This window comes from Onychostruthus taczanowskii, unplaced genomic scaffold (assembly GCF_017590055.1).
Source record: "Onychostruthus taczanowskii isolate IOZ18803 unplaced genomic scaffold, ASM1759005v1 scaffold6, whole genome shotgun sequence".
Taxonomy (NCBI): domain Eukaryota; kingdom Metazoa; phylum Chordata; class Aves; order Passeriformes; family Passeridae; genus Onychostruthus; species Onychostruthus taczanowskii.
The window spans coordinates 923,773-946,561 of NW_024503679.1; the positions used below are offsets into that span (position 1 = coordinate 923,773).

General features: G+C 49.3%; 2 protein-coding genes across 5 annotated transcripts in view; one reads left to right on the forward strand and one right to left on the reverse strand.

Moving 5' to 3' along the window:
* Nucleotides 1-1,948: 1,948 nt before the first annotated feature.
* Nucleotides 1,949-14,639, forward strand: ADPGK (ADP dependent glucokinase). 2 transcript variants are annotated; one of them, XM_041418512.1, is made up of 7 exons: nt 1,949-2,226; nt 4,787-5,012; nt 6,287-6,349; nt 6,605-6,725; nt 7,006-7,202; nt 7,912-8,010; nt 8,466-14,639. In XM_041418512.1, the coding sequence occupies exons 1-7, from the start codon at nt 2,012-2,014 to the stop codon at nt 9,015-9,017; spliced, it is 1,473 nt and encodes a 490-aa protein (XP_041274446.1). In that variant the 5' UTR covers nt 1,949-2,011; the 3' UTR covers nt 9,018-14,639. The 2 variants fall into 2 exon arrangements, with proteins under 2 accessions (XP_041274446.1, XP_041274447.1); XM_041418513.1 differs by having other exon boundaries at nt 8,469-14,639.
* The window catches only part of BBS4 (Bardet-Biedl syndrome 4), a 35,279-nt gene continuing 26,731 nt past the window's right edge, over nt 14,242-22,789 (reverse strand). For all 3 annotated transcript variants that reach the window (XM_041418509.1, XM_041418510.1, XM_041418511.1), the window contains 6 exons: nt 21,841-21,993; nt 21,560-21,731; nt 20,909-20,978; nt 17,806-17,947; nt 17,231-17,438; nt 14,242-15,686 (listed from right to left, as the gene is read on the reverse strand). In XM_041418509.1, coding sequence (XP_041274443.1) covers nt 15,529-15,686; nt 17,231-17,438; nt 17,806-17,947; nt 20,909-20,978; nt 21,560-21,731; nt 21,841-21,993 — 903 coding nt within the window. In that variant the 3' untranslated portion in view covers nt 14,242-15,528. The remainder of the gene's footprint in view (nt 15,687-17,230; nt 17,439-17,805; nt 17,948-20,908; nt 20,979-21,559; nt 21,732-21,840; nt 21,994-22,789) is intronic.

The window sequence follows — 22,789 nt, forward strand, 5'->3', positions numbered from 1 at the left end:
TCTGTGACAAGGCTATAAATACCCCTGGTCCCATAGGTGAAGCCCTCATTGCAGCAGGGTTTTGGGGCAGGTATGTACTCTGCTGTCTCTGCCTGCTTGGGCTGGAGGGCTGTTTGTAACCATGAGAGCCTCACAGGCCTCTCCCCCAGGGAGTGTGAAACCAGTGAGATTTCATAAACACAGAGCAAACATCAGGCAGAAAAGCACTGAAGGGGAAATGATTCAATCTGTTCAAATGAAAAAAACCCAAAGACCACCTGAGCAAAGGAAAAGAGGGGGTTACACATTAACCAAGCAACTCTGGTGGGCTGAACAGGGTCTGAGAGGAGAAGATGATCACTCTGTGAAGGGCTGCTATGGCAGGAAGGCATTTGAGGATAAAGAACTGCTTGAAGGATCTGGTAAAGAATGGGGAAGGCAGAAAGGCCTCCAGTTTGTCTTCACAGTTCTGTTCTTAAAGATCATTACATTACTGCTTTAGGCTCACAAAGCCAGTCATGCCCCTGGTCACCATCAGGTGTCAGGTGAGGAGGGTTTTTTCTCACTCTCTCCTTCACCAGCAATTCCAGCCACCATCATCTGCCTGGCCTGCTCATCTTGGCACCCTCAAAGCTCTGAGGAATAATTTCAGAGGAAGAGAATGCATAAATAAATGAGGAAATCCTTTATGGCAATGCCAGGAAGAAAGGGAACCTGATGGGCAGCCAATGAGCCATGAGGGCCAGACATGAATCCATGACATGGCTGCTGACTAAATACCATCCTAAAAAGAAAGAAAAATCGGCAAAAAAAGCCTTGCATTGATCTATCTCCTTTACTGCTTGCTTTGTCGCATGGCTGCTGACTAAATACCATCCGAAATAGAAAGAAAAATCGGCAAAAAAGCCTTGCATTGATCTATCTCCTTTACTGCTTGCTTTGTCAGAGTCTGAGGAGATGACAATCACTCACAACACAGAACTGAGTAAGGAAATTATCGGCTGCCTCAGCCAACGCGCTGCGGCGTACAGTTGTCAAACTCTTGCAAATTTTGTCAGTCTCTGAGTGTAAGTTCCTGTGATTTCTAAAGAAGCCCAGAAAAACTCCCTTTCATTACAAAGGGAAACCTCCCTTCTTGCTCACTAAAGCATCTCTGTGATGGATGCACCAGGCAGCAAAGGGCGTTCCCAGGCCTGCTCCCAGCACCTGAGATGGCCTCAGGGGTGTGGGCAGGTCTAACGAAATGTTCCCCCAAAAAAAAAAAAAAAAAAAAAAAAGAGTATATTAGAGATTAGAGTTGGTTATTAGCTTCAGACAGTGACTGGGTTGATGGATGTGAGCCTTTAGAGAAACTTTGGTGTGAGGCAGGGCAGAGGAGCGGTGGGACTGCAGGCACTGTGCTGTTGGGGCAGAGTGGAAATACAACACAGACCCATAAAAGTGTTGGGAAACCAAAAAATAACGGCACCATGAGGAGGAACGCCGGGGAGGGGATGGAGCAGCAGCAACACATACATAGGAGGTTGCAGGCGTGATGCCCAGACAGACATCAGCTCAGCTCTACTGAAAGCCCCAGCACCGGGGCAGTGCTCACCTCCTCATCCCGGCGGCCTGGGGGCCCGGTTGCCTCGGCCCAGCCCGTTCCCAGAGGCCTCGGCCCGGCGGTGCCGTGAGGGAGCCTCTGTCCCGCCATCTCCCCTCACGACGCGCCGCCCGCTGCTGCCTACGCTATTCTCGTGCCGAGTTACGCAGGTGACGTAGCGGCATAGCCGAGCCGCACGTAAGTTTCGCAGGGGGAGCGCTATTCCCATACCGATTTACGAAGGTGGCGCAACCGCATGGCCCGGCCGCACGCAGGTTGCGCAGGAAGAGCGGCGCGCCAGGATTCCCGAAGAGGTTTACGCCATCCGCCGGCCGGCGGGGGCGGGGCGCTACGGAGGCGGCGTAAGGAGGCCCCCGCCGGCGGCGCCCCGCCTCAGCCGCGGCGGCGGGGGAGGAGGAGGAGGAGCGGCGGCGGAGCGCGCCCGGCGCGATGTGGCAGCGGTCGGTGTGCGTGGGCCTGCTGGCCCTGGCGCTGGGCTACCTGTGCGTGCTGGGCCCCGAGCTGCCCCCCGCGGCCCTGCGGCAGCTCTCGGCCTCGCTGCTGGGGACGCTGCGCCGCGCCCGCTCGCTGGAGGCGCGCACGGTGGCGGCCTGGCAGGCGGCCATTGTCCGCCCCGCGCGCGGCTGGGCGCGCGTCGCCGTCGGGTAGGTGCGGGAGCGCGCGGGGAGCGCGCCTGGGCCGGGATGCGCATCCCGCTGTCCACGTGTGCGGGGTTGGAGCGTGCGGGTGCGGGTGTGCTGCGGCCCCGGCGCGCATAGCGGTGTGTCTGCGAGGCACCTGTGCCGCCCAGGTGAGACCTCACCTGCCTCCAGCTCTGGAGTCCCCAGTATCAGGACGTTGCTGGAGCAAATCCAGAGGAGGCCACGGAGATGCTCTGAGGGCTGGAGCCCCTCTGCTCTGGAGCCAGGCTGGGAGAGCTGGGGGTGCTCACCTGGAGAGGAGAAGGCTCCAGGGAGAGCTCAGAGCCCCTGCCAGGGCCTGAAGGGGCTCCAGGAGAGCTGGAGAGGGACTGGGGACAAGGGATGGAGGGACAGGACAAGGGGCAGTGGCACTGCCGTAGGGCAGGGTTAGGTGAGATATTGGGAAGGAATTCCTGGCTGTGAGGGTGGGGAGGCCTGGCACAGGGTGCCCAGAGCAGCTGTGGCTGCCCCTGGATCCCTGGCAGTGTCCAAGGTGAGCTGGACAGGACTTGGAGCAGCCTGGGACAGTGGAAGGTGTCCCTGCCCATGGCAGGGGATGGAGCCAGGTGACCTTGAAGGTACCTTCCAACCCAAACCATTCCATGATTCCATGAAAAAGAAGCGGATGTGAGTGCAGCACCTCCTGCAGTGCTGCTCAGTCAGAGCTGAATGTTGGCCAAGGGGATCAGTGATCCAGAACGCTCCTGTGGTGGGGATTTAAGCCAGGCTCTGGCCCTGTTAGAGCCCTTCTCCACAGATATTATTCCTGGCTTGATTGTCTGTAAAACAAGTTCATGTACAGTCTGAGGGTTGGGGTTAGGGGCATTTGGAGCTGCTGGTCCATCCAGCACAGGCTGGCAATAAATCGGTACCAGAGACAAGTTACAAAGTGGAGAAAGGAGCAGAGCCTTTCTTTGGGAAGAGGTAACTGAGTCCAGACACAGCTGGAGAGAGATAAGGAGGGAAGGGACAGGGAAGGAATGTTGAGCTCCGAGAAATTCAATACCCTTTCTCTTTTTAAAGCGGGAAGAGAACAAGGGGAAAGTTCAGGAATGTCACATTGATCTTATATTTAGCGCTTGACTCACTTTCTTTTAAATATATGGACATGGCAGGTAACTTGACTTTGACTGGAAGATTCATCCTTTGGATGCTGGAAGGGGTTATCCAGGTCCATGGCTGTGTAGCTCTGTGTTAGCAGAGGAATACGACTTAGTTTTATCCCCTTGGATCTGTAATGATTCGCTAAAACATAAATTTGGGGCTAAAATGCTGCTTGAATTTATGGTTTCTTTTCTCTGCAATGCTAGGGAATTTCTCTGTCCTTGGTGTAGGAGGTGGTGCACATCCGGAGGATTTCTGGGTTGGTTACCTCATGGAATGGAAAGCCTCAGGGTTTTTCATGTCCTTTATTTTGTGTGATGCAGCTTTTTTTTTGTTGCAGCCCAAATCTGACTCCTGAGAGGTCACTGCCAAGGGAGTGCTGAGTGCTGAGCACTCCTCACTGACAGGGAACAGGAACTGGCCCTTGGACTGTCCTGGGGGGAGATGTGGAGAAAGTCAGGGATCCTGCACGAGTTTGATGATGGTTTGGATCCCTGTCAGGGAAATGTGGGGCAGAGGAACAGAAATGGCACTTGACAGCTGTGACAGAAGATGCTTAAGTTGCACCTCTGTGGAGTTGCTGGTGTTATCTTAGGAAGTATTTGCAACACTCTGAAATCACAGGGAGACAAGGGCAAGTGTTTCTAATTTGTCTGCTGGGGGTTCTGGTTCTCCTGTCCTCTAGTGTGAATTAGGCTGTGATTAAATCAATGAGACATGGGGACTGGAAGTTAGACTTCCCAAAAAGCCTGGATCTGCTGAAATGGTTCTTATCCCTCCCTTACAATCGCAGGATTTTTCTCCTGTTTCCACTGCGTGCTGTTTCTGTAAGTTTGGGATGATCCTTTGGAAACTGCCGTTTTCAAATATTCCAACTGACAAATTGCTCTCTTGACTTTTTGTAAACAGAGCCAGTCTGTGTGGGGAGTTGTGTGTGGGTTGGATATTATTAGGAATAGTTGAAACTCCAGAGGCTGCTCTAGCTGACTTAAACGCTTTCAGTTTTGTTTTTAGCCGTTTTGAATCACATGCACATTTTAAACCCAAAATACACGGGTATTAGAAGCTTTTAAAAGCTTCTAAGAATTTAAAATGCCACTGTTAGTATTCCTGTTCTTTTTAAGCAAGCCCAAGGCAGGAAATGAAGTGGAACCTGTATTGTAACATACTCAGCCACCCTTGGACCACACAGCTTTCCTCGTTTTCATTCAGGAGAAAGTTAGCAATCCCTCCCTGAGCACAATAAAAGCCAGTCAAACGGAGAAAGCTTTAGGAGAGAACTTCAGGAAATTCCTGGGCCTTTTTTCCCTTTGGCTGGTTGCTCTCCCCCTGCAGAGTCAGGGATGTGCCCTCACTGCACTCCCAGGTGCCCTGAGCTCTGTCTGCCTTTCCCAGGACGCCTTTCCTTTCTCTCTGCCAGCGTCAACGCCTGCGTGGACGTGGTTCTGTCTGGGGTGAAGCTGCTGGAGGCGCTGGGCCTGGAGCCCAGCGATGGGAAGAACCACGCAGTCCTGAGCTCCGGGCAGGACCTCAAGGAGGCTTTTGCTCACTTCATGGAGAGAGGGGCGGCTGCCGAGCGCTTCTTCAGCGATGCCGACGCGTTCCAGGACATTGCCCGCGCAGCCTCGGAGCACCCCGCAGCACAGGTGGGTCTGCACCCAGGACAGAGCCTTGGGAATCCTCTCTCTTGCTTCCTTGTCGCTGCTGACTTTCATTCCCCCTCTAGAGAGCAAATCATTGAGGAGGAAGCTTGTGGTGTAGCTTGAGTTGTGTTAATGGTTTTCCCTGGGATTCTGCCCCGCTGCAAATGAGGCGTGGTTAAATGGTGTCTCCCCTGCTGACATTCCCAGACTGAAATGTCAGAGGTGTCTCTTGGGAGCCAGATGGGGCAGAGGATGTAAAAGAGGCTGAGAGTGAGGAGTTGCCTGATTTTCAGCTGTATGGCCTGTTTTCTGTGAGAGAAGCCAGGAGTGGTTTGGGTTGGAAGGGACCTCAGAGCCCATCCAGTGCCACCCCCTGCCATGGCAGGGACACCTTCCACTAGCCCAGGGGGCCCCGAGCACTGTCCAGCCTGGCCTTGGACACTGCCAGGGATCCAGGGGCAGCCACAGCTGCTCTGGGCAACCCATGCCAGGGCCTCCCCACCCTCACAGGGAAGAATTTCTCCCCAGTATCCCATCCATCCCTGTCCCCTGGCAGTGGGAAGCCATTCCCTGTGTCCTGTCCCTTCATCCCTTGTCCCCAGTCCCTCTCCAGCTCTCCTGGAGCCCCTTCAGGCCCTGGCAGGGGCTCTGAGCTCTCCCTGGATCCTGCTCCTCTCCAGGTGAGCACCCCCAGCTCTCCCAGCCTGGCTCCAGAGCAGCCCTTGGATCTTCTCTGTGGTCTCCTCTGAGCACCTGTGGCCCTTAGGACAACCCATACTTGCTGCTTTTCAAGCTCAAATCAGAGTTTAACTGGAAAGTTTGACCTTTACTACTGAAGGAACTTCCACAGTTCCTTTCACTTCACATGGGCACAGGCAGCAGGTTTCACCTCGACCTCAAACTGGAGGAAGAGTTGCTGCAGATTTTAAATGATTCCTTGTCAGCCTTGCTAAAAACCCACAGGACTTTAGCCACCGAGTAAGGGCTGTTTATATGCTGAATGAGTTGTTTTTTACAGTCCTGTCAGTGTTGGGAATTAATTGATTTTTACATGGCTGTTACCTGAATGTGAATATTTAGATTAAAAATAAAGAATGCTCAACTTGTTGAGAGAATTGTAAGATCATTTTGCCTTCAGCCCCAGTAACCTTTAGTCACTTGGGTACTGCTGAACATTGTTCTAAAAAGCCAAAATCTCCAGCCTGTGCTGAGGACTAAATGTGTTTAAAGGTCCCAAAGCAAGGGGATGCCCACACCCAGCTCTGTTTCTTTTACAGCTTTACGTGGGAGGAAATGCTGCTCTCATCGGGCAGAAGCTTGCAACAAATCCAGACCTGAAGGTACACACATCTTCCAAACATCTCATGCCACTTGGTTGTGTTCTTTAATTTGCTTGTCTCATGTTATTTCCATGTAGATTTTGGGGATCTGGCAGTTATTTCTTAGGTTCTGCTGATGGAACATATGGTTGGACTTCCAAGCTGATTTTTAAAAATTGAATTACTAACTTTTTAAAATCAATTGTGTAGGTGATGCTTAAATTTTGGCAAGGGACATGGCAAGGGAAACTTTGTTTGTTTTTCCTTATTTTCTAGATCCTTCTTTGCGGCCCAGTTGGTCCCAAACTCCATGAACTGCTGGATGACAATGTGGTTGTGCCACCTGAATCCATGCAGGAAAGAGATGAATTCCATCTTATCTTGGAATATCAAGCAGGTACAATGGAGCAGGTGTTCAGTGGTACCCCTGAACATCACTAAGGTTGGTGCACAGCCAGAGGGGTGTCATTCTGAAGCTCCATAAACACTAAAATGCTCCCTGAAAACAGAGATTTAACCACGTGCTGATGAAACTCAGGGTAACCTTCATGTAATGGCTAAAACAGTTCTAAAAGCTAAAATGGCTTTTCTGGCTGATGATGGAACCCATTGAATTTGTGATCTTGCCCAGGAATAAACCATTTCACACACACTTGGTCCTGTTTGCTCCACCCCAGGTGAGCAGTGGGGCCGAGTGAGGGCTCCTGCTGCCAACCGCTTCATCTTCTCCCACGACCTGTCCAACGGCGCCCTGAACATGCTGGAAGTGTTTGTGTCCAGCCTGGATGAATTCCAGCCAGACCTGGTGGTGCTTTCAGGACTACACATGATGGAAGGGCAGAGCAAGGAGATGAGACAGAGGCGACTCATGGAGGTGAGATTCTGAATCCCTGAATTTCCTTCATTTCCCCTCCAGGTGTGTCGTGGCAAGGCCTTGTTTTCCCAGGTTTGAAGGTGTAGGAAGGCTGTGCCACAGATCTCAGGATTGAATCTCAACAGGAGAGTGGGAGCTACAGGAATGGCTGAAGTCTAACCATGTAACAGTGTCTTTTCTTAGATTCCGTGGCTTGTCTAGGGAAAAGAAGAGCTTGTTGCCTGGCTGGAGGGTGTTGACCTGGGTACTGGGCTTGTCTAGCAGCTAAACAGGCTTTTTCTGTGCTGGACACTCAGATCATCCAGGTTATAATCAACACCTGCATTCCTTAAAGAGCATCTGTCTTGTGCCACCTGTTTTACAGCTGAGGACTTGTCCTGATGCAAGGCATTGGCATTTTTCATGTTCTGGGATCAGCTCTTCTATAGCTGCTTCAGATTTGTGAGGTTTTTGGAAGTAATCCTTTAGAAAGGTTCTGAGCTGGGAGCAGATTAAGGCTAGATAGTGTTCCTGCTCTGGGATTCTGCAAACTAGAAGTTGTTTTATATCCTCTCCTTAGCACTACATACACAGGTCAGACATCCCCTTGAATTGCTTATATTCACACACAGGGAGATTAAAGGATGTGTATCTTGAGTCACAACCCTTTTTCTTCTTCTGTTCCTTAATAAATACGTGTTCTAAGGTTGTTTTTTCCTTTTTCCTGTAGGCTGTGGCCTCCATCTCTGATATCCCAACTGACATTCCCATACACCTGGAGCTGGCCAGTATGACTGATCAGGATTTTATGAGCAACATTATGCATCAGGTAAGGAAAATGAAAGGATGTGCTCTTCTCAGTTCACTGTCACAGTGCACACACTAGTGCATGAGTATAGACATCAAAACTCAACTTTTGGACTATGCATTGGAAGATGAATTGAGGAATGAATTTGAGCTGAGTTTAGAATTTTAAAATATCCCTCAATTTCTTTGCAGAATTTCTTTCCCGGTGGTTCCTTGTTTGGCTTGACACAGCTCTGATCTCAGTGTTGTATGTGGAGTTGTGTTGTTACTCTTTATTGTCAAAGTGTGTGTCTGGAAAATTAATTGCACCGAATGGAATGTTTTCTTGGCTAACTTTGTGGAAGTGCAGTGACTGGGAAAGTGGGTGCTGCTTCTGCTGAGGCAGCAGCAGGGTACTGCAAAAGCCCCGGCCCGGGGAGGGCTCCCAGGTGTGACTCCGCTCCTGAAGGCAAACCCGCCGTTCCCTGTTTCTGTTAGCAGGTCTTTCCCCTGGTGAACTCCATCGGGCTGAACGAGCAGGAGCTGCTGTTCCTCACCCAGTCTGCTTCTGGTCCCCACGCCTCCCTGGCCTCCTGGAGCGGCATTCCCGACGTGGGGGTGGTGAGCGACATCCTCTTCTGGATCCTGAAGGAGCACGGCAAGACGGCGGAGCGGGCCTCGGACCTCACGCGGATCCACTTCCACACGCTGGCCTACCACATCCTGGTCACCGTGGACGGCCACTGGGGCAACCAGGCGGCGGCGGTGGCGGCTGGGGCCAGGGCTGCCGGCACCCAGGCCTGTGCCACCGACACCATCGACACCAGCAAGTTCTTCCTCAAAGCTCCTCTGGAGTTCGTCACCTCCCACACGGAGGCACCGTCAAAAATTTCCCTCAATCCGGACGAGCCCGTGGTGCACTGGCACAGGGAAGGCATCTCCTTCCACTTCACCCCTGTGCTGGTGTGCAAGGATCCCGTGCGGACCGTGGGACTCGGGGATGCCATTTCAGCCGAGGGACTGCTCTACTCCGAGGTGTATCCTCAGTAGAAAACCAGGACTCTCCTTCCTCTTCAGCACTGCACGGTGTCCGAGACCCGTGGATTGGGACTTGAAGCAGTGGTGGTATAGGAACAGAACCAGGGTGTGGTGTGTTTTCTGGGTATAACTGAAAAAGAGCCAAAGAATAATTCCAGGTATAAACTGTCAGCTACATTCCAGTCACTCAGCAGTGACTCGAGCGCTTCACGTGCAGGTCAGGTGCAAATGTTTTAATATTTAATGTGAAAACTGGCTTTGTCTTAAGGGGGAAGGACACAAAGGCCAAATCCCTGGCGGGCAAAGTTTGCTGTTAGTAGCTCAGAATGGATCTTTTCTGGTAGTGCTGCAGAGTGCAGCAGCAGGAGAATTTCCTGCCCCTGGATCCCAGGGAGAGCACAGCAGTGCCCGGCCCTGCCTTGCCTCTGGTAAATTCAAAATAAAAGGCTTGTGGGTTATCTCCTCCCAGCACTTTGCAAACCTTCCTTGGGGTGAGGATGGAATTATTGCCTGGTCCAATCACCTCTCTGTGTGCCCAGCCCCAGAGGGAGCCACAGTGACACAGACATCCCAAAATGTGACACAGACTGAACCTACTCCAGGCTGCACAGGTGCTTCTGGATATCTGTGACTAAGGGTGTTCAACTGAGCCCCAGCAGTCTGTGCTTAGTTTTTAGGAAACAAGGAGTGAAGATAATCAGGGTTTCAGTTTGGGGGACAGCTGTGTTTCCCTGCCAGGGAACCCCCAAACCATTCCCTGTGTTTGCTGTACACTAAATACTCTGCTAATGGTGTGTTAAAGAAAAGCTCTTGAATGCTGGAGACTCATTTTTGGTTGGTTGAGAATGGTTGTGCCAAATTTTTCTGTCTCTCTGCCCTCTATTAGGAAAGGTTAATAAATCCAGAGGGAGGGTCCCTCTGGAAGCTCAAAAGCTGCAATAGTGTTTTCCAGGTAAGACTGAAGTGAGATGCCCTTTTTAGGGTTTGATGTTGGGTTTTTTTGTCTAGGTCACCAGTAGTTTCTTTGCTCTGGCCTTTGAAATTAAAAAAGCAGAATCTTGTGTCCTTGTTAAATATTTTGCTTCTATTTTTTAACCTTTTCACAGTCACACACTAAGAATTGTAGAGCACCAGCATGGTTTTCTCTCTTCCCAGCATGGTTTTGTCTCTGGCCACTTCAGGAACCTGGAGTGTATTTGCACAGCTCTCAAGCCAGTTTTCAGTAGAACTGGGTTAAGTGCAATCAGCATGTCTGGGCAAGCCTGTGCCTTAGCAGAGCTTGGCAGAGGTTGTTCCAGGTCAGTCTTTGCACCTGAATGGAGGGAGGGGAGTCTGTGTCACTCAGGGTGGAGTGATCTGTTGCAGTAACACTGTCAGGCTGCTGTCAGTGGTGTTCTCTGTTGGGAAAAGCCGTCCTGGCTGCTCTGCAAGGATGAAAATTGGCAGCTGTTGTGCTTGCACTGACTCAGCACACAATGCTGTCTGTCATGTGCATTCAGCTTTCCCCCTGAGCAAAGTGTTCTGTGTTGTACAGAGCAGAAGTACAGTCAGTGCTGTGTTTTCCTGCAGCTCAGCCCACCTCGAGCTTCCCTTGAGTGTCAGCATTTTATCCAGCTGCAGGATCTTAAGACTGGAGGCCTTTCTACCCAGATTATTTTTTTATTATAATGACTATTACTGCTGTTATTATTATAATTGATAAACTGTAGCACAGGAGTTGGGAGTTCTGGTTTAGTCTTCCTAATCTGAAAATAAATGAAAAGAACCTCTCTTTTTGGCTCACTGAGAGGTCCAAGGCCATTAGCAAGGCTGTTTTGCAGCCTGGGATGGTGGCCTTTTGGCACTCCACTCCTAGGGCCACCAAAGGCCATGGATCTGCCAGCTGGAAACTGATCCTTGGCTTATACTGTAGATTCTGGACCTGGAAACAAAAAAAAAACTAAATACACACAAGCTGTCACCAGCAATGGCCCTGCTGCTGTATTTCACTTCTTGCTAAAACACTTCCAGGGATGTGAGACTGCTGGGACTGACATTCCTTAGGGCCACCTAAAAACACATGACTGCACATACCTTGTCCCAGGGTCAGCTGTGCTTGCATTGAACAGGAACATGACAGGCTAAAATTAGCTTTTTTAATCTGAGCCAGTAACTGCTGTAAAGAATCATTAAAAAGGAGCTTACTCCTTAGGAATCATGTGTGCCAAAAGCTAAACTGATAGAATTATTCCTGCTGCTCCTCACAGGTAAACATTTCTGCTGTAGCCCCTTCTGGGTGTGCTGGGAACACCTGGCATGGTGAGCCCCAGCTCCAATCCCAGCAGCTGGGGATGGCCAGGCTGCTGCTCTACCCAAATCTGCTTTGTCAGGCACATAGAGCTCATGTGCACCCAAAGTCACTTCCCAAGGAGAATCCTTAACCACCATGACCTGTTCATCAGCTGTGCCAGTGGGATCCCTGATTAAGTTGTGGAACAATCTATATGGTAATAAATCTGAATTGAATGGAGGGGCCCAGCAGCCTCTGCTTTGTTTCACATGCTGTGAACATGATGTGCTTAACTTCCTTTTGCCTTCCCAAATTAATGACAGGGAGGCAGAGCTCCTGAAATGCTTCCCCTGCACTTGTAGTCTCACACCTCTGCACAGCTACAGTAGTGACAACAAAGAAAAGCAGCTTCAACAGCTGCAAAAATACCAAAGCTTCAAAACCAGGCTTGAGCTGACCTTGTTCCCCCTCATCCTCTGTCTCTACAAATTCTATTTGTTCTCCTGTGTTACTTGTACCTTGAAATCCACAGTGATGGATGACTCAAACCTCAGCCAGCCTCACTCCTGGAGCAGGGTTTGCAATGGAAATGTTTATTCACACAGATTCTGCTGGAGGTGCAGCAGCAGAGCTCAGCACTGTGACAGCTCTCCATGGTAAAACCTGTACACACTGGTATTTTCACTTGTGTGTTCCTGCAGCCACCTTGGCTTGGGTTTGTTTTGCTTTATCCATGATCCAAAATTAGTATTCTTCCCATGTTTTCTGTGTATGGCACTTACTGAGGGTCAAGTGCTGGATTATTTGGGAGGTGTGAATCACAGGGGCCTGGCAGAGTCTCAAAGGACACGTTCCTTCTCCACTGTGCCCTTGGTGCTGTGCCATGGAAGAGCCAATCCCAAATCCAACTCTTGCCATTTGAAAGGCTCTTTACCTTTGTTCCTCTCCAGGGGAGTTTCTCAGCATTACTAAGAATTACTTGATTTTCTTTTGTTTCCTGGTTATGTCCTGTTGGGATGTGTGAGATCCAGCCAAGTTGGACCTCTCTTCCCAAGTTCATTTACAGAACTGGTGCTGAAATGTTCTTCCTCAGCCTTTAGCAAAGACCTCATTAACTGCTTTGTGCTGGATGTTTTAGAGCTCTGCTCAACTCATTAGCCACTGGAATCCAAAGCCTGGAGAGCAGCAGAGCACTAAATCCATTCCAAAACCCAATGGAAAACTGTCAGCAGTTGTGCTTGGGTTATTTTTTTACTATTTATCTGTAATGATACACTGAATTACCAGGGTTTGCGTGCCACAGGGTGACTTTTCCAGCCATGTCCTGAGCAAAGAGTTGAATAATGGGACAGTTCTGTGAAATGGTACAACAGAACTCAATTTCCAGTTATCCTAAAATGTTGGTTGTGGGTTCTTTTGGAGCTTGAAGCTTAGGTGAAAGCTGAGGTTTGTGAGTGGGTGAACAGCTCAAGTGTCTCTGTGCCAGTATTGTCTCTGTGCAATCTGTTCCAGAGCAGCACTGGCACAGACTTGTGTCACACAATTGCTGCCTTGCTATTCCTGGGCTAAGGAACCTCAGTGTTGGGGAGAACAGGAGAAAATCAGAGGAAAATACTGGGTCTGAGTAAGACTTTACATTTACTGGGGCAGCAAGACTTGGATCTCAGAGCCAGGAATGCTGGTTCTACCTCTTGGAGCTGTGGGATGAAGTTCTCCTCTTTCACTGTGGAGCAGTTTCTTGTTGGTGTCTCAGCTGGATCCAGGCAGAATTCTCAGGGAGTCACTAATCCAGACTCTGATGTTCTCTCAGCAAAGGAGAGGTGCAGGTTGCAAATAGCACATGGCCATTCCCTCCTGTGCCAGGAGCTCTGTTCCCAACAGCCTGGGACCAGCCTGTGCTCAACAGATCTCACAGCAGCTGAGGAACACAGATGATGGCAGGAATTATCCCATTAAAATATAAGGGGAGGCAATGGAAAAAATACCCTGGAAACCTCCCCTGTGAATTTCTCAGGAAAGCTGCCCCTCGGTGCAGACTGGGTAAAACTGGGTTCAAATCTCACCTGTGTCTTCCATTAAAAACACAGATTTTTTTGAGCAGTATGGTTTGAGGGAGTGGTAAAGCTTTCCTTGTAGCAGAACTGGGTTTTCTCTTCTAGAAAAGTCTTGGCAGATGGAGTACTTGTTATAACATGGGCTCTTTTTGAATGCATTTATGTGTGGAGCTTATTATTTTAGTAAAGCTTTCCCCCATTCAGCACTGAGGCTTGTCTGTCTCTGCAGAAGAGGCTTTGCCAACTGAAACCCACTCCCCAACTGGGAAATCTAAATTCTGAACAGCTTTAAGGCCCCCACATCCACCTTGCTCAGTCACAACTAAGTAAACAAGTACAGGAGCACAGCATGTACCCACTAATACTGCCTGTACCATAAATCAGCATCCAGTTGTCTCAGGGACCTCAACACCACATTTTTTTGGGTTGAACACATGTTGCTGGATAGACAGATCATTACTCTTGGCTGGAAAAAGGTCTTGCCACCCAGGCATTGATGTTTGAACGACTTTTGTTTCCTGTGTAGAAGCCAAGATGTAAAGTACCTTGTGAATTCTGCTTTACCCTGTTCATCACAGACCTTTCCCTAAAAAGGGGAAGAAAAGTCCTAAAGCAGATGGTTTCTGCTTCCCTCAAAATTAAGCTCATGATTCTTTTCAGTTAAGGGGGGGAAAAGAGGGGATTAGAATTATGGCTGATGCCAGAAACAGGTTTTGGAACATAAGGTGTGATTTCCAAAATCCCTAAATGCCTCAGTGCAGTCCTGCTGAACAGTCCCTTGCTTAATTCCAGCTGAAAGGGCAGTCCAGCCTCATTACCATTAGCACAAAAATGCTCTCCAGAATGATCCCAGGAATTTACTGCATGCAAATGCCACCATCACCATGCCCAGGGGAGGAAAGGGGACAGGACAGGAATTGCAGCTCTATTTATTATCCAACTGGAATTACATATTTAAAAATGCTCCCCTAGACATGAAGCTCCCAGAAAGTAAGAAGGTGCTACTGCTTCATTTTATAGAAGAATTCATTCACTGTTGTATAAGCTTTTCATAAAATATGTATTTAAAATAAATCCTTTCACAGTACCTCCAAGAGCAGTAAGTGCTCCCTGTGTGACACTTATCCTATCAAAGCATCATAGGACAAAAATCTGCCTTGAATTAAAGTTTTGGGGCTGAAGAGAAGAATTTGCAGCCCCTGCCCACCCCTGCTCTCCAATCCTCACCTCTTCTTCCCAGTCACTCTGTTAGGCTGCAGGAACTTTCAGTGTAACAAGTTAAATGTGAATAAAAATCTCTGCACTGTACCTGACTGACACTGTTTCTTGTCTGGTTTGTTTCAATTTGCCAGTGCTCTACAAAAAAATTCTGTTTAACTCCTGGCAGGAGGAAATCCTTACAGAAGTGCTGCCCTGGGGCTGAACTGACACAAAAGCCAGCAGGAAGGACACCCGAGAGGAAAAAAAAGCCTCATTTAAGATAAGCAGTCTGGGCTATCAGAACCCAGGGGAAAGTGAGGGGCCCTACTCTTTCCAGGGAGCAGGAGAGCACTTGAGCTCCTGGCTGGGCTCTAAAGATGCATTAATGTCCTTTGGATAAGAGCAACAAACCACAAAGCACAGCTGAAGGCTGGGATGTACCCAGAGCCCTGCTCATGCTGCCTCCAAGATGTTTCCATGAGTAACCTTCCGCTCCTGGGCTGGTAATTATGGAGGGATACAGTCCAACAGTGCAGAACTAAAAGCAGGAAATACATTGTCAAACAGCTGGGGAGCTTCACCAGCAAACACAGAGCCCTAAAGCTTCAGTTTACTGGTTCTTTATGCAAATTCAGCTGTTCACCAGTTCAGCCACTGGAAGGGTTTGATTCTCCTCACCATCCAGGATCCTAAATCACTACTGCTGGCTTTGCTAAAGGTCCTTCTGGAGGACTCACACCCAACCTGTGGAGAGCTGGACTCTCCAGTTCTGTAGAGAGTTGTGACTGCACTAAGAGTAGCTACACAGAAACCTCTGGTCACTGCAGTGACTCCTTGGAACCAGGCAGAGCCCACAAGCTAAAATCACTGATAGAGAACAGCTCCATCCAGACTGACAGTGGGGAGAAGCCACCATGGGGCAGGGTGGGGCAGGTCTCTTTCCCCAATCCCAGGCAGCCCTGGAGAGGCTCCTGCACTGCCTGTGCTGCCCAGAGCTGCCCTACTTTGCTGCCTCCTGGCTCTGGTGCTTCTCCTTCCTCTGCTCCTCGTCCCCTGTGGGAGCTGAGTTCTCCTCAGGGCTCGTTTCTGAGTCCTGCTCCTGTTCTGGTTCCAGAGGCAGGGAGGGAGGCTTTTTTGGCAGAGCTGGTGTTGCAGCACCTGGGGAGAGAACACAGTTAAAGTTACTCTATGGCCATGTGTGTGTTGTCTGCTCTTTATGTCCTTCCCAGCAGCAGAGGTGCAAAACAATCACAGCTTTTAATTAGCCTCAGATTCCTTCTGCCTAACATTGGTTAACTGACACTGAGTTATCCAGACCTGACAGTGCCTGAAGTACTGCTGGAAGGAAGCTCAGGTACAGTCTCTCAGCTGTCAGAATTCAGTACAAATGTAGGAGTTAACTCATGCTCTAGAAGGGAAAACATTTTCTAGAATCACGAATTTCAGAATGGTTTGGGTTGAGAAGGACCTTACAGCCCATCTCATTCCACCCTCTGCCACTGGACACCCTCCACTGTCCCAGGCTGCTCCAAGCCTCATCCAACCTGGCCTTGGGCACTGCCAGGGATCCAGGGGCAGCCCCAGCTGCTCTGGGCACCCTGTGCCAGGACCTCACCACCTCACAGGGAAGGGCCACTTCCAGTTCCACTGAAGCTGGTTTATGCTCAAGCTGGAGCCCCAACCAAAGTGTTGTTTTCACTTCACAGCTTTAGCAAATATGGGGAGAGTTTCCAGGCAGCTAAAGTAGCTACTTACAGAATTAAATCACAACAGGACACAAGCTGTTTCTACACTTACATTTAAGGTGTCAACTGATGTTATGAACCAGCTCCCTTCTCTGATCTGGATAATGAAGTCCTTCAGGTACACTTTAAACCCTGGTGTGTTTTATTTTTCAGATTTTCTGGCTAAGTCTTTGCTGCATGGAAAGTTTATTCCATGTGTGAGAAATGGAACAGGTCCTTAGGGATGCCAAAGAAAGAGGCCTGGATTACACAACCACTCTCCTGGTTCAGTCCACAGGCAACAAAACTGAGAGTGACAGAAAATCATCACAACGAGCAACATCTCCAGTGCATTCCTCCTTGGAAGCTGAGGGGTGAGAGGAGGTCAGCCTTGGAATGGCTCAGGAGTTGCTCCTACCCAGCTCCAGCACATACAGTGATGGGCCGAGCCTGCAAAGGCTCACACCACCTCCTGAGAACCCTCAGTCCCACTAAATCCAGCAACACCTGCAAGGATGGGCAGCTTTGGAGCAATCCAGCTGCAGGATCACTGTCAGAGAAATGATGGAAGTACTTTGGAAAATTGTCCATCTTTTCCCTTCTCTGCAGCAGCCTCTGTGCAAGGCAGCTCCTGGGCTCTTGCAAAGAAAGGCAAGAGGTCTGATTGCTGAAACTGCTTCCTTTCCAGAGCAAGATCACAACCTCATGCTATCTCATGGAATTTTCCCTGTTGAGGCTCAGACAGGAAGGGAAACTTTCCCAGCATCCCACATCCCTGCAAAAGCAGGAGAGTGACACTACACAGAGCATCTTCCTGAGCTCAGAAATCTGAGAAAGTTATCACCAAATATTGCCCTCACTGCTGTGTGAGCGAGTCAGTCCCTTCCCAAACAGGTGCTGTAACTCTTCCAAAGGGAAGAGAGATTTATTTTCTTCTCTCCCACATCTATACTTGAAGGAACATCAGAGGAGATGTACCTGGGGGGAGCTGCATGGTTTTCCCATATGCTGCAGCAGAGGACATGGCTTGACCCAGGGCCTGGTTGGAGCCCAAAGGCTGCTGAGAGCTGGATTTCCCTGACACACCAGCTTTCTGCTTGGATTTGGACTCTTTAGAAGGCTTGGTCCAGACCAGGCTCTCCCCGACCTGCAGGGCAGCCCCCATCTTCTGGGCCATCTCCACCATCTTCTCGGGAAGCAAAAAGAGAAGAGCACCGTAAGCAGGGACACTTCAGATAACAATAAAGTCAACAACACCATAAAAAAAAAAAAACTACAAGAAAAGATCTGTGGAGAGCTGGCTACAGTTTGGTACTTGGGGGAAACATCTCCACTAATTCAGTCCCTTCATTAAGAGGGAATCTTGTCTTGCTGTGTATTGATTGAAGAACTGGGCTTCAAAGAGCAGAAAGGAAGTGAGCAGCTCTCAGCAGGCACTTGCTCTGCTTGGAAAATCTCATCAGCAGAATTTCTTCCTAATAACTGGACTCAAAGTGAAACCTCCTCCTCATTTGCTGCCTGCCCTCGGGTGGCTCCTGAGCCCAGGCACAAACCTCAGGGTCGAAGTCGGGCGTGCTGCTCTCCCTGGCCATGGTGACCTTCCTCTCCATCTCCTGGTACTGGCTCAGGGCCCCCTGCTTGTCGCCCTGGTTGTAGAGCAGGACAGCATAGTTCAGGTTGATGAGGGGGTTGCACCTGCAGCAGACACATGGGATGCATCACATTTCCTGAGGGAGCACTTATCCTGGCTGCAGTAATGCTAAGGTGTGCCCAAGCAAAGCTGGACACACCTCATTGCCTGGCACCAACAGAGAGGCTACAGCCAAAGTCCTTTGGGAGCACGGCTGAACCCTCTTGCCTGATGACAGACCCAGTGCTGGGCTCTGCAAAGGCCCTGGGTGGGGGTGCCAACAGAAACACCCCCACTGCCTCCCTCCCTCCCTGCAGCAGCCAGTTCTGTGCACCTGGGGGCAATCCTGGGACTCTCTGGTCCCCAGCCTCACAGTGATGGGGTTTTTGTCATACTGAGACACATGATCTTTCTCTGATTTACCTCAGACTCTCCCAGCACTCCCAGTCTGCAGGAGAGCAGCTCGTCATGGGACAGGCAGTGCAACAGAGCCCTGCTCTTGGGTTCTATTTTATAACCTGACACAAGACAGAATGTGCTGTTTACAATTCATTTCCTCACCTCCCCTCTCTCCTACCCCAGCAAAACCACACACAACAGCAGGTACTGCTACAGGTGAACACAGGCACCTGCACGCTCCTGCCTCCCTTCCTGAATGAAGATTTAGAACTGCTCATACACTCTCATTTCCCAAACCATCCATCTCCTTCACTGGGATACATTAACCCTCTCCAGGAGAGCCAGAGTGGGTGGAGCAGCTCTGCCTGCTCACAGCTCCCTGTGTGCACCCCACAGGAGCATCCCTGCAGCCAGGCCAGGCAGGGATGCTCCGATGCTCCGTGGGTTGACAAGAAATGTGAGTGAGGGACTGGTGCCCTCTCCTGGAGTATGGCTGGGATAACTGGAACCATCCATGGCCAAGGCAGAGGGAACATCCCCTGGAGCAATGCAGAAGGGAAGGATCCTGTTTGCACTGGACAATAAATGAAGTGTCACCTGCAGGCCCTGGTGACTCTCCATCCCAGTGCAAGGAAGGCAACTCTTAGAAGAAAACCCACTGCATTTATAACCATGGCTTCTCCTTTAACTAGGAAACTGGAATGCTGAGCCCACCACAGAAGAAGCCCTCCTCCCAGTCTTTGCCAAAACACTGAGGAGATCAGACAGTCCTGGGAACAGCCAGTTTTAAAATTAATTGAACCTGATGGAGCTATTTCACTGCCTTCAAGAGCTGAGAAGCAATATGACAGTCAGAGAAAAATCAATAGCTGAATACCCACAGAAAGGACACTCACAAGCCAGAATCAGGATTGGAACACATTTTTCTAAAGAGTTTTCCAAGTTATTTCCATTCCAACCCCAGCATGGCACCCAGGCCACTACAAAAACATTCCTGGTGATGGAAACCAACCACGTTCATCCCAAACAGCCAGAACACACCAGCAAAGGAAACTTATGGGGACACAGATTCAGCCTCACAGTCTGGATGTTCCCCCCAGCAGGCCCTGGCAGTGGGAATTCATTCTTGCTTTGATTAGGGTTTATTTTCCTGGGCAGACCATAGAGCTGGAGCACTGCCCAAGTGCCAAATACTTGGGCAAAGTTGTAGAGCCCATTTACTGCTCCTTCTCTTTGAGCAAAGCAAACATCCAGACTAAGGAGTCTGAGCTGCCTTTAAGGTCCTGTCCTACCTTGCTAGGCATGGAAAGCTGATAAGGAATAGATTCATGGGATGGTTTGGGTGGGAAAAGGCGTTAAAGCCCATCCAGTCCCACCCCCTGCCATGGGCAGAGACACCTTCCACTAGCCCAGGGTGCTCCAAGCCCCATCCAACCTGGCCTTGGACACTTACAGGCATGGGACAGCCACAGCTGCTCTGGGCAACCTGTGCCAGGGCCTCCCCACCCTACAGAGAAGAATTTATGCCCAGAATTTATCCTTGTGTCCCATCTACCACCACGTTGTGTGACCCCTGCAGATAGAAGTGCTTTTGGCACTGCTCTGTCACCTGCAGACAGACTCTGGGCTCAGGAGTGCTGGTAGGTCTAAGTGTGCAAATATTCACAGTAAACTGGGGACAGAAACAAAACTATTAATAAATATGAGGTAATTTTGATTTTGTGCCTGAAATGATGACATACTCTGAGGTTCAGCTTAACATTTCTGAAACCAAGTGCTCTGATTTTAAGACTTAGACTGCAAACACAGATGTTCTTAATGAAGGAGCTGCCCTTTTACTTGCCATCCCCAGAATTTATAGAATTTATCCTGGTGTCCCATCTACCACCACGCTGTGTGATCCCTGCAGATAGAAGTGCTTTTGGCACTGCTCTGTCACCTGCAGACAGACTCTGGGCTCAGGAGTGCTGGTAGGTCTAAGTGTGCAAATATTCACAGTAAACTGGGGACAGAAACAAAACTATTAATAAATATGAGGTAATTTTGATTTTGTGCCTGAAATGATGACATACTCTGAGGTTCAGCTTAACATTTCTGAAACCAAGTGCTCTGATTTTAAGACTTAGACTGCAAACACAGATGTTCTTAATGAAGGAGCTGCCCTTTTACTTGCCTTATACAAACTTCTTGCACATTCTCCCAGCTAAAATCTTCCCTCTGCCCAATTTAGAACAGGCTTTACCCCAGACATCTCACTGCTCTGCACTGTGCTCAAACTTTCAGTTAAAAAACATGTTTTCTTCTATTCAATCTGCTCCACTGTATATAAATATTCACCAAAAGAGGACTGGCATCCAAAGTCATCACCACTGACTCACTAACCAAACAGCAAAACAAAAAACAGCTCTGGGTTGCTCTGAAATAAAATCCTCTCTCATTTTTCAGAGCTGACTTGAATTAAAAAAAAAAAACAACAAAAATTTAACACTGTCACTTGCACAGCTACGAGAATAAAAGTATTTCCCTACTACAAACCATGTAGGGTCGAGGTACAGTGAGAGGCAAAGGGAATGAGGTGCAGGGAGGCAAAGCAAGCCCAAACACAGACAGCTCTGACAAAGACTTACTTGTCCAAGGCCACAGCTTGCTCATAGGAACATTTGGCGTTCTCGATGTCTTCAAGGTTGGTCAGAGCAACTGCACCAAAGCACACAGGAGGAGATGTTTCACAAGCAGCTGATTTTTAGGACAATTCTGAATGTCATAAAATAGGTGTCAGCAGGGTTCTGGACTGCTGCCAGGATTAATCCTACTGAATGGAATGGCCTGGGTTGGAAGTGTCCTTAAAGCCCATCTAGTCTCAACCCTGCTATGGACAGGGACACCTTCCCCTATCTCAGATTGTTTCAAGTCCTGCCCAGCCTGGCCTTGGACACTTCCAGGGATTCAGGGGCAGCCACAGCTGCTCTGGGCAACCTGTGCCAGGGAAGGATTTCTTCCCAATATCCCATCTAACCCTACAATGTGAGTTCTGACATGTTTATCTCATTTCATCCCAAAAATATCCAGTGCTGGAAACCCACATCCACTCCTTAGGCAACCCAAACCCAGTCTCACATGTGTCAAGTCTTTTCCAATGTTTAATGTGGATCTGACTGCAGTTTTCCCTTCTATTTCCCCAGAGAGAAAGCCTTTATGGCATGTTTCTCTACTTCACCCCACACCTGCTGTCTGTGCTGTGGTGTTCCCAAGAGGGATGCACAGGGAGCATGCCATACCTGCCAGGAGCATGTAGAGCTCTGCCATCTTGGGCTGGAAGTTGATGGCAGCACTGAGGAAGTGGAAGGCTGAGGCATACTGCTGCATTGTGAGGTGCACCAAGCCCAGGTTGTACAGGATCTTCCAGTCAAAGGGAGCCAGGTAGTTTGCCCTCTTTAGGCAGCTGACAGCCTTGGGAAAAAAGGGATAAATGTGCTAGAACAGCCTCCACATGACAGGAATCTTGTGCTTGCATGAAACTGAATGCAGATGGCAGAATAAATGGAAACTGGATACTTACTGCTACGTATTTCTTCTTCCCAAAGAAGCACATGCCAATGTTGTTCCAGAGTGGAGGGCTCTCAGGAACACTGCTGGCCACCACCTTGTACTTGGAGAGGGCGACATCGAAATCGCCGTGGGCCTGCATCATGCTGCCAGCAGCCAGGGTGGCCTGGGGACAAGACAACAGTGACCCACCACAGCCCCATCTGCTCAGACACAGCAAGAACACGAGAGGACAAAATGATTAAACTAAAACCATCCCAGGAACAACCATTTCACTTCTAAGGACTGCCAAGACCAACAGTGGGAGCAGATGGGGATTCTGGAATCCCCCACCACAGAGCAGAACACAGGGTGAGGAACAAACCTGAGTCTGCTTCTCCCTGCACTGTTTTAATTATAACTGTCTCAGAAATGAGTTTGCCCAGAGAAGCTGTGGCTGCCCCATTCCTGAAGTGTCCAGGCTGTGCTGATGGGGCTTGGAGCACCCTGGGACAGTGGGAAGGTGTCCCTGCCCATGGCAGGGGGTGGAACAGGATGGACTTTAAGGTTCCTTTCAAATCAAACCATTCTGTGAGCCTATAATTCCATAAGTACTGCAACACAACATTGCAAATGTTTAGGGTATTTTTTGGGCTGACAGAAGTATTTCTTAGAGTCTGAGCCTCTGAAAAGATCTGTGCACTAATAGATTATTTTACCAAGCACAAGAAGTAGTTCTGGTGCAAGTTAAATGGGGAGTAAAATGTACTCAAGCAAGACATGCAGCATAGCTCTCCTAGTTCATGCTGACTGGCTGATACTGCAAATTAATGGCAATATGCATGGGGAAAAAAAAAGGAAGTGAGTACATCACACTATATTTAAACCACACTAGTTAAGTCCTTTTTAAGATTTCACAGTGACAAGTAAAATTCGTAAGTGTAAAGGTGTTTTCACAACAATTCATGTTTGTCAACCACACA

Coding starts and splice junctions, on each gene's coding strand:
- ADPGK (XM_041418512.1), top strand. CDS start 2,012: ATGTGGCAGCGGTCGGTGTGCGTGGGCCTGCTGGCCCTGGCGCTGGGC. Junction 2,227..4,786: donor TGGGCGCGCGTCGCCGTCGG/GTAGGTGCGGGA, acceptor TCTCTCTGCCAG/CGTCAACGCCTGCGTGGACG. Junction 8,011..8,465: donor TGAGCAACATTATGCATCAG/GTAAGGAAAATG, acceptor TGTTTCTGTTAG/CAGGTCTTTCCCCTGGTGAA.